General features: G+C 31.5%; 2 protein-coding genes across 2 annotated transcripts in view; both read right to left on the bottom strand.

Moving 5' to 3' along the window:
* Positions 1-2,477: 2,477 nt before the first annotated feature.
* LOC111087109 (microsomal triglyceride transfer protein large subunit-like) lies at positions 2,478-9,156 on the bottom strand. The gene is made up of 6 exons (XM_022392586.1): positions 9,150-9,156; positions 8,390-8,511; positions 6,590-6,790; positions 6,121-6,275; positions 4,540-4,710; positions 2,478-2,625 (listed from the first exon to the last, which is right to left on the bottom strand). The coding sequence occupies exons 1-6, from the start codon at positions 9,154-9,156 to the stop codon at positions 2,478-2,480; spliced, it is 804 nt and encodes a 267-aa protein (XP_022248294.1).
* The window catches only part of LOC106464793 (microsomal triglyceride transfer protein large subunit-like), a 28,662-nt gene continuing 24,784 nt past the window's right edge, over positions 6,590-10,467 (bottom strand). Inside the window, exons 12-14 of the mRNA XM_022392588.1 lie at positions 9,694-9,790; positions 8,390-8,511; positions 6,590-6,790 (exon numbers count right to left, since the gene is read on the bottom strand). Of these exons, the coding sequence (XP_022248296.1) occupies positions 9,694-9,790 (97 nt within the window). The 3' untranslated portion in view covers positions 6,590-6,790; positions 8,390-8,511. The remainder of the gene's footprint in view (positions 6,791-8,389; positions 8,512-9,693; positions 9,791-10,467) is intronic.

Here is a 10,467-nt window from a genome sequence, read left to right as displayed (position 1 = left end):
AAGCAGATGATTGTAGGAAATTTTGTTAATACTTCATTGATATTGAGAATATCAAACGTTACATGCAGTATATTGACATCGAGAATATAGAAGGTGGACAGACGATTAGGTAATATACATATAAATAGCATGAGTTGAGCGTGATGCAGACAGACAGACAGATAATAGCAAAATAGAATAAAGTTGGTGTGAAGTTAACTACCATGGAAGTGATAGGCTTAACATTTAATATGTTAAAGTGAGAATAATAGTAGAAAAGAAGGTAAGAAAAATAATTTCATTCCATCAAAGCGTGATTCTAAAGTAATTAAATCAGCGTGAGTGCACTTTGACAAAAGGAGCAGAGGATCTTCAAACAAAATAAGACCAAATGGTTACGGTAACTCGTGCCACAATTGTAAGTGAACCACAGAGAATACTAGTGCGATAGAAATAGAGAAGATGGTTCGGCTTGTCGACGGAAATTCTAAAGTAATTGAATAGGCTTAAGTGGATATTTGACAATAAGGAGAAAATTACATATATAGTATTTATGATATGTCCATAATATGTATAGTGTTGGAGGATTTATTGTACATACATTAACTTGTTCTGAATATATATATTATTTTGAAAACAAGTAAAAGTGCGTGCTGTTTATTCATCATTGAATTTATCGCTAACAATTCACAGACACCTAATGTAGAAGAATCCTAAGCCCAACAATTGGCGAAGATCAGATTTTTAAATTCTGACAATATATAATGTGTATACTACAACAAATATTAGTCATACTCAGTAATACCACTAGTACTAGAAATTGTGATATAATCTTTTTTTTTTTTTCCAAACATCTGATTAGATAGCAATGAAAATAAGCTTAATGTTAGTTCTGTTCAATCTAGTTTACCTTTTTATAAAGTGATCGCTACATACAGGAGCATGATGAGAATTGAAACCCATTTTACACATTTTTTGTAATCAATTTCTTACCGTTTACCTTTTTTGATTTAACTACTTAAAAGCCGAGAATCATACTTTAAACAAACTTGGTTATTTCTGACTTAGGTCATGCAAGAAACTATTATTAGAATACACCTGAACTTGTGGTACATCTACTATACTGTTACGTCTCCGTTTGTTAATTAACTTTCCGTAACTTTGTTCCAACGAAACTTTAACGACACAAGTCTTTACTTAATAAAAACTGGTTTATTATTTCCGAATACAACTTTATCGATACATTCAACTTCAACAATCGCGTTATAACAAACTATAATAACGAACGAACGTTAACTACAACAATACGTCTCTCTCTGACTGCAGTTCAATTACTCACTATCTACACCTTACCGCGTCACGTTGTCCCCTCCTATATATATATCCGCCCACCCTATACATTTTTAATGGTAAAGACACGCACAGTTTAAGAAGAAATATTTTTGCTGTTTATTTAAACGAAATTCCAGCCATTTTTCCTTAAATAGAAAAATTAATGTCATTTTTACAGATAAACAGAATCTTTGGTAACAACATGTTCAAACTTACAAAGTAGTAAAATAAAAAACATTATAGTTGGCACACCTATTTTAAAAACAGGATCAGAGAGCTTTTCAAACTTCAATAATATCTTTCTCATCTTTTCTTTTTTTTTTGTCAAATTCTGGTGCTAGGTGATCTCAATATCTGAAAAAAAAACAACATTTGCAGATAGTTTTATCTACAAGACTCCATGGAATACAGAATCAATTAGATATTTTTACTTGTGTATTTTTTTTTCATAAAAGATTCTAGCATTATAAATGAGTCAAAAAGACTCATGAAAATTGTTTTCAGAATGGCTTTGTGGTGTCTAAACCAGTCAAGTTCAAGAAAAAAGGCTAAAATTTTACATGGACAAACACGTGTTTATATTCTGCAAGTAATAATTTGAAATATGTTACTTTGATTTGAAGGAAACACAAAATGGTTACAACTATCATTTTACACAAAACTAATATACACTCATACATATACTTTAGTAAATATTTTCATTCAAATAAACTATGTGTGTGATCTTTAAGAGATTTTATGATTGCGTGAATTACTTAATTTCAAAAAAGAACAGTCTATCTTAGCTGATTTATGTACAATATGGTAAAATGATTTTCTCAATACTTCAACAGTGGTTAGAATAGTGTATACTAGAAACCAAGGGAGATGCTTATGGTATAATTTTAGATATGACTTTGTTTATGATACTGTCAAAGCAAATTTCATAATAAATAGCCAGTATAATTTTACGTGTTTTCAATTACATCTTTAAACATTTTCTAAAAAAAGTTATCAACCAAGTCAAAAATGAAGAAAGAGCTTTCAAGACGTTTAATAATATGCCACAGCTGCACAAAAAAAATAATATTTGATTACAAGGTACAATTTGAAGATCATGAGGAAATACTGAAACTAATAATACAACAACAAAAGTGATACAACCCACCTCTACTGTGAAAAAAATGTCACTGTTCTGGAAACATTGCTGCACATAATTCAAAGTTTTTCTTATTGAGTGCATAAGATTTGGCTGGAATGTAAGTTGTGCGCTTTTTTAGGATTCGTTTTTGATGTTGAGTTCCAGGAAGGCTTTGGTACTTCCGAACATTGTGTCTAGAAAAAAAAAAGAGAAAAGTAACAAATTACACATGTGAAAACTATGTAACAAAAGAAAAATCACATATGCCAAAACCTTGGTTTTCTGGCATCATCTTTTCAGTTAACTTTTGTAAACAATACACATGAGCAATGTTTAAAGGTAAAGATGCTAAGTAGACCTTTCATCCCTATTACAAATGACTTATTATAAAAGATCAGTACCATGCAAAACACCCAGAAAATAGTTTAGGCATCTTTTCATCACTTTAAAGTACAGTTAAATTAACTATTACAGTTATCTTAACTTTAATCAACTTTTACCAAACTCAAATCGAAATTTGTTATGTGACCTTAAAAAGTTGTCAACTGTGATCATTCTGACCATTATCTTTAAAGACCAAACTATCCTCTTTGTTTGTACATATATATATCAGATTATCATAGTTTTGATATTTAAAACCATGACAATGTTTATATATTTGAGAGAATGTTTTTAAAGGTATATTGGCAAGTAAAATTTTAACTGTAGGTCCAATCCTCTCGCACCGATCCTTTGTCTGAAAGCTGTGACTAGTCAGTAATGTGACAAAACCAATATTATTCCACTATAATATAAAAGAAAGATTTTTCTTTTTCAGCTTTTCTCTTTAGCAGGGGTCACATGTGTTGCCCTCCTCATATCATCTTTATTCATTGCCAGGTCTTCAGCAATTCCTTTCTCATTTATGTCTTCTTTAATTCCATTTTTCCAACACTTTACTGGCCTTTCCTGTTTTCTCTTGCTGGCTACTGGCAGCTCTAATGCTCTCCTTATTGCTTGTTCTTCTTCTCTTCTTGTGGTCAAACCATCTCAGTCTCACTTCTATTATCTTTCCTCTATTCTACAGACTCCTGCAATTTCCTTAATCGTTCTCTTCTCTTTCAATGACACTCCCAACAGCCTTCTTCTTCAGGGTCCAGGTCTTTGCTCTGTAGAGGGGCTAAAATCTAATCATGGTTGTATACACTTTGGCATTCAGTGCCCTTGGTAACCTTTTTTCAGAGATGACTCTGAATACTTCTTTCCATTTCCTCCAACCTGCCTGGATTCTACCTCTCACAGGTTTCTCACTTCTACTTTGGATTATACTCCCAAAGAAAGTACTTAATGTCTTCTAACTGTTCCAGCAGCTTCCCATTTACATCTGCAATCTTAACCATCTCCTTCATACCTCTTCCACTCACCATGACTTCTGTTTTTGTGGCATTCACTTTCAAGCCTCTTCTTTCCATACTTTTCTGCCACACTTAAACTTGTGTTTGACTCCTGCTCTCTTTCAGCTGTTAGGACAAGGCCATCAATGAATAATAGTTCCCACAGGGATACCTTATGGTACCCCTTACTCAAGACATTGATGACAATGATGAACAGCAGAGGCTAATAGCTGACCCTTGATGCAGACCAATGTTTACTTCAGTCTTGTCCACTTCTCCATATACCATTTTCACGATTGTTGTTGCTCCTTCTTTGGGCACTCCTTTCTTTTGGAGGCACTAGTATACTAATTATTGTGGCACGCTGTCATATGCTTTCTCCAAATCTACAAATGCGTGGTGTAACTTCTTGTTTCCTTTAAAGTACTTCTTGTGCAACTACTACAGAATGAAAATTGCATCTGTTGTTCCTCTCCCAGGCTGAAACACAAAGTGTATTTCATTGGTGTCTACGAGTTCCTTTATTCTTTTTTCCAGTACTTCCCTTTTTTCTTTTCAGCAGATGCTCCACCAGTTTTATTCCTCCACAGTTTTCACACTCAAGGGCATATCCTTTCTGATGGGTATCAATATAAAAGAAAGATTGACATGTAAGATATGAGCTCATAATCTTTTTAAACCTATTTGTTACTAAACATACAAAACAATTCTAAGTGTACAATGTAAATCACTTACTTAAATAAAAATTGTGGCTGAGTCATCTGAATGCACATTTTCAGTGGACTTCCATAAAAATCTGTGTCTGTCAGAAAATCTATGTAAGATTCACCACCAAGAGAGAATTCCACTCGACTTTTAGCAAAAGCTGTATCTACACTAGCTGATCCTTGTAATAGCAAAGCCCCACTAGAATAAAAGAGGAGAAAAAATGATCTACATTGAATACCCCTTGCATTGATACAGAGGGTTGAGTATGTTATATTAAAAATATTCTGAATATGTAAATCACCAAGTCGTGACAACCATAGCCAATGTAGCCTCAATGAAATGGCATGTTCCGGATTTACATTTTGACACTGTTTGGCATTTCATGGGTAGTGTGATACCACTAAAAATTTATTGCTTTTGGGAAGGGTGAATAACACCCCTTTCCAATGCAAAATATTTGTTCACTCAGATCATAAAGATGTGTTGACATCAGGTATTTAGAATTTCCAAAATGGAGATATCCCTTGTACTTAATGGCATTGGAAAACAAAGGAATATGGATTAAACTTGGGACCCAGAATCATCCAAAAAAAATTAGCAATAATCATACCCCAGCTGTGGTAAATGTAGCATCTTTTAATAGGAGAGAATCCTGAACACAAAGATCAACAGCAAAAGAAGTCTACATGCCCCAAGTAACAGTAAAAAATTCAATCAAGACAGATCTCCATCTGAAAATGCAAGAAATGTTATGTGTATACAAGTTGCTTCCATGGCAAATCTGTTCAAATGTTGCATACCTCAAGCACCTGAAGAATGAAGTGGGTATTCATGCTATTCCAAATGAAGATATACCAGTTAGAATGCCAGATGCAGCACCTATGAATTTCTGTTCTATTGGACAATTGCATTATGTGCTAGAAAACTGTCATCTTTATATCTAAGATGGATTATGGAATGAAGGAAGGAATGGTATGCTCTGAACATGACATCCTTACAAAAAACCTTTTTAAGAGGAACTATCAAGATGCATAGTCATCAGATAGAGCATGACTGGATGTGGGGACATAGACTGTAATGACATGGCAAGATTCAAATCATTAAAATATAACATACTCATACTCTTCATAACATCATTAGAATGAAACAACTTTATCAAAGTAAATCATACAAACATTTAAAAGGCAAACACTAAATGTTTATTAAGAAGCTCATATATCATACTGTCTATCAATTCAAGACAAAGTGAATGAAACATAAAACTATCAAGATAAATCAAAATAATAACACTGTGTAAATGATATGAATTAGAAGCATATTTTATAGTTATAGAAGTATAGTTTATGAATACTTTCAAAAAGGAAGCTTATAAGTTTTTTCTATATATTCATATCTTTGACTTGACACCCTCTTTATTAGCTCTCTGAATATCACTTCAGAGCAGAGATAAAGCCATCTCCACCCTTTTAATACTGTCAGAAATTCAGACCATAGTTCAATCAAACCTTTTGTTCATGATGTTTTGAAAAGTGTTGCATATTTCATATTACACAATTATCCGAGCAGTTAGTTTAATGCATGAACAACAACAAAAAATCTCACACTTACCTGCTAGTAACAACAGACTGGGAGTTTCTATTCCATAGAGAGATCTGCACTGAACCAGATAAGTCAATACTCAAAACACCTCTTAAAGATACATCTACAACAAGCCCATTCTGCAAGACAACGTACTGAGACTGGTCCATAATCAACAGATTTGCCTTCACAAGAGAAAAATAAATTATGAAGTTAAACAATAATACAGTATGTCCCCCATAAGTAATGGGAACCAGTAGGTGTATTGAAAATTGTTTTTATTTTCTACATAGAAAACATCTTACTTTTTATTACTACTTTTTTTAATTTAAGAAGTTTTCTAATGTTCAAGGTTGCAATATATTTGGGTTTAATGGTATTTAATAACTATCCAATTTTGTTTAATACTGATGTAAAATGTTTGTTTAGATGAAACACTGATTTTCATTTATCAACACTTATTTCTGCAGAAGCAGCTTTTTTGTAATGTTGTTATTACCTGGAGGGCTGGTGTTCGCTCACTTCCAGCTCCAGACCATACCAGACCCATCAACTCTCCTGTTCCAGTAAAGAAAGTGTAAGGTCTAAGCCCTACTCCCAACACATTCAATTCCATGCCAGCAGTAGCTTCCTCAGATTCTTCAGACTGAACTTCTTCCTCTCCAGCAAAACTTCCTAAGCCTCCTGCAAACAGCCCCACCTGTTGGCAGATACACTTACTTTTAGCTTTAATAGTTGTAAAAAGCAGAGAAGTAAAGAGCAATAGAGATTAATTTCAAATTAATACATATTTAACAATACAATCATGAGATGTGAATAGAAAGATTAGGTGCAATTTGTAGCAAAAAAAGACAAATGTACAGAGGATGAGAACAGACAGCACAGTGAAAAAGATATACAGAATACTACAGAAAATCTAACAATAATATAAATATAATGGACCACACAGCAAGAAAGATGTTCAGCATGATGCAGATGTAATGATCAATATAGTAACTCAGAAGTAAGGAGTTGTGCAGTAAGTCATTGTACAGAGCAGTAAAAATAAAGTTAACAAAGAATAAGATGGGTAAATGTAATGGATAGTACAGTGAGAAGTGTAATGGATTCCCCAGATTAATTGGATCAAGTTGGAAAATATGAAGTATACAAGGCCTTCCACCAAATTTGGGGCCAAAAATAAGGGAATTTACTTGAAAATATGAGGATAATATAGGTTATATTATTTAGAAAAGACAGCAAAAAAAATTCTTTCCTTTATACAAAAGTTCTTCTAATTAATAATGTTTGGATACCTTACTCAGTAACATTTTCACATGGCAACTCATATTTCAACTATCATGACCACTGAAGAAGAGTGGTCACAGATGAATGATAGAAATATATATATTTGGAGGACCTAAAACTTGTGTGTCTAACTTACAGTTGCAATAATACTAAACTAGTCCCAACTGTAAAAAGCCTTCTGTCTTTAAGAAAAACTAGCTAAGTTTAATTTCATCTGCCCAAGTATATTTCAATAGATAATAATTTATTCTTACTCATAACAAAATAGTAATTAATTATATCATTTCAAGTGCACAAGTTAAAAACAAGTACAAATATGGTGCACTACAACTTTTGAATTCTCATCTGGTGATGAACACACAATTAATCCCCAGTTCTAGGAAAAGAACAAGTGTAAGAAACGTTTAAAATGTATGACAGGACACTCAATACTTTTATCATTTTGTGACATTGTGTGTATTTAATTTAAAGTATTGTTACTTTAGTCAACTTTTGACAAGTGTTCAAAAAAATTAGTTTTATATCAAAATAATTTCAGATTCAAAATCTAGATTTCTGACCAAAACTATGAATCTAAGCAATTTCATAATAACAAGTCATGAAAAAATTATACATTTTGTGCTGAAACTTTATAATAATTATCGTAGTGTAAAACTGTGAAATTGAATGTCACAAGAAGCACCAAATAAATACATGAACTATAGTATCATTATTGTTAAAAACATGTTTCGTGGGAAAATATCAATGATAGGGACTTAAGCCAAATGAGCTATCTTAGGCTAAAATATAGGAATTATAATTCAATATATGGCTGGTGGGAGGACCAGCATACTTACATATGGAAATATAAGATATATAAATAGAATGAAAAACACTCCACAATTTTGATAAGGTAAAATATTGTAAAATTAATGAAAGTTCCACAAAAACGGTTTATTGAACCATGATTACAGTAACCTGTAGCTTTATAAGTTTATTGTGTAAAAGTAAAATTCTATGAAATCAAACTTACAGAAAAAATTTTAAGTTGATTCTTTTTATTTGAGATGACCACATCAAAAGAGCTGGTTTTTAACATTCCACTTGGTCCAAGCTCCAAGTTGACAGAGTATGTAGCATTAACATCTCTGTTAGCTGCAGGAGAAGCAAAACATGTACATACTTAACTTTGTTTTATCGACCAACCTTTTAACAGTCATGTAATAATGAAACTATACATACTATAACTTTTAATGTATTAAGTGTATACTCACAAAATTTGGCAAGCATTTATTAAATATTACTTGTACACAAAAATTCAAATTTTTAATTAAGTATTTTTATTAAAGATTTGTCTGTGAATTTATGAAATCAGAGTCTCAGGTCCTGACTTAAAATAATTTTTTCATTTTACAGTTTTTAAATTTCATTTGCATAACTTCTTAAATGAATATCAAGTTTGTTTTTTTCCAGTAAAACTTTATATTTTATCTGTTATTTTCTCTACCCTAGCACTATATACAGGCCTGGTCCACTTGACTGACTTTGTAACCACCACAGAAAAATATCAAATAAATCTAAATTACCCTTTTTTCTTTCTAGAATGGCTGCATATTGTTACAGACGATTACACACTCTTTTATAGCCAATACAAATCAAATATAGTCATACAGATTTATTCATTTACTGCCACTTAGATTAGTGCCGAAACAAATTATCCCAGCAAGGAAGCTTTGGTGAGCACATCATCAGTTATCAGCATGCTTGGTCAAATTACAACATGCAGTGCTTACAAGACATGCTATCAAGTATTTATTGTTTAATTTTTCTTATCTAATCTAATAAGTTTCAAATTTTTCCACTTTAGTTACTTTTATCACAAAAAAGATATGCATAAAAACAAGAAATTTACTACTTACATGTGGGTCTTGTACTTTTTTGCTCTCAAAGTCTCAATGAAAGTTAACTCTATTTTTTGTTTTGTTAGTACTTTGTTTATTTATTTAAAATATACAATTTAGAAGAGACAACAAAAAACAACAATCTTCTAAAACTATTGTAATTTAATTGGCTTTTTAACTAAGCTATATGTGAGGTAAAGTATTTTCTTTACTTAGTCGAAATGATCTCGGCAATAGCAAACAATGAAATTGATGCAGAATAACTCAAAACTTATCTTGAGAATGAGCAGAGATTTTATTAATTACTTTTGTTTCATATTAAAATTATAATTTTGAGGAGGTTTATAAAAGTCTAAGGAAAACAATGTTACAACAGCAATGTAACTATAATTGATAATTATATCATTTTGTAAAACAGATATGAATTCTTACTTACCTATGAATATTTGGTGAATGAAGTCGAGGCACCACTTTGGGATAAAATATTATAATTTCCAAATTCAGAGTTTTTAAGTAATTTTTCCACTTTTGACCTATATAATGTAAATAGAAAAGTCCATTTAAACATTTATTTCCTAATTATAGTTTACACTATTTACTGTAAAATGTAATCAAACATTACATTAGGGATTTTGTTTTCCATTTACAATATTTTGAAAACATGTTTATCCAGTTCTAACTGAACAATTAATTTTTATTTAGTTTACTTATAATAATGTACTAATTCATAAATAAGACATAACAAGGTAAAATCACACAGATAACTGAAATTACAAATATCTGTCATTTCTTTCTCCCTTATTTTATTATAGAAAAAAGCTACCCAAACATCTTGTACTTTTCAAGCTTTTCACTGCAAAACCAAAAAGTGACATTTTTGTACAGCAAAACCATTTTCCCATTTCTCTGGTGGAAAGTGTGATTAAAATTTACCTAAAGAGAGGTTACATGCCTACAATCAAAACTTTCAATGCACTAGTTATTTATATCTATGATGTTGCCTTTTACTAGATCACATGATTTTACTTTTAAAAAGAAAATAAAGAAATTGCTACAAAGTATTATGTTTATGTAATCCTGTACAATACAAAGATAAGATTCTACACTTAGAGGCTCTTCCACTGTGTTTAAGTTCACCTGTACATGCTGTATGTATATACCTGTCAGGTCAACAATTAAACTGCTATATGTATTAGGTCTTCAAGAAATT

This window comes from Limulus polyphemus, unplaced genomic scaffold (assembly GCF_000517525.1).
Source record: "Limulus polyphemus unplaced genomic scaffold, Limulus_polyphemus-2.1.2 Scaffold1745, whole genome shotgun sequence".
Classification (NCBI taxonomy): Eukaryota; Metazoa; Arthropoda; class Merostomata; order Xiphosura; family Limulidae; genus Limulus; species Limulus polyphemus.
This window is presented reverse-complemented; position numbering and strand designations above follow the sequence as displayed.

Coding starts and splice junctions, on each gene's coding strand:
- LOC111087109 (XM_022392586.1), bottom strand. Junction 6,791..8,389: donor ATCAACTTAAAATTTTTTCT/GTAAGTTTGATT, acceptor ATCTGCCAACAG/GTGGGGCTGTTTGCAGGAGG. Junction 4,711..6,120: donor CAGTCTGTTGTTACTAGCAG/GTAAGTGTGAGA, acceptor CTTTTATTCTAG/TGGGGCTTTGCTATTACAAG.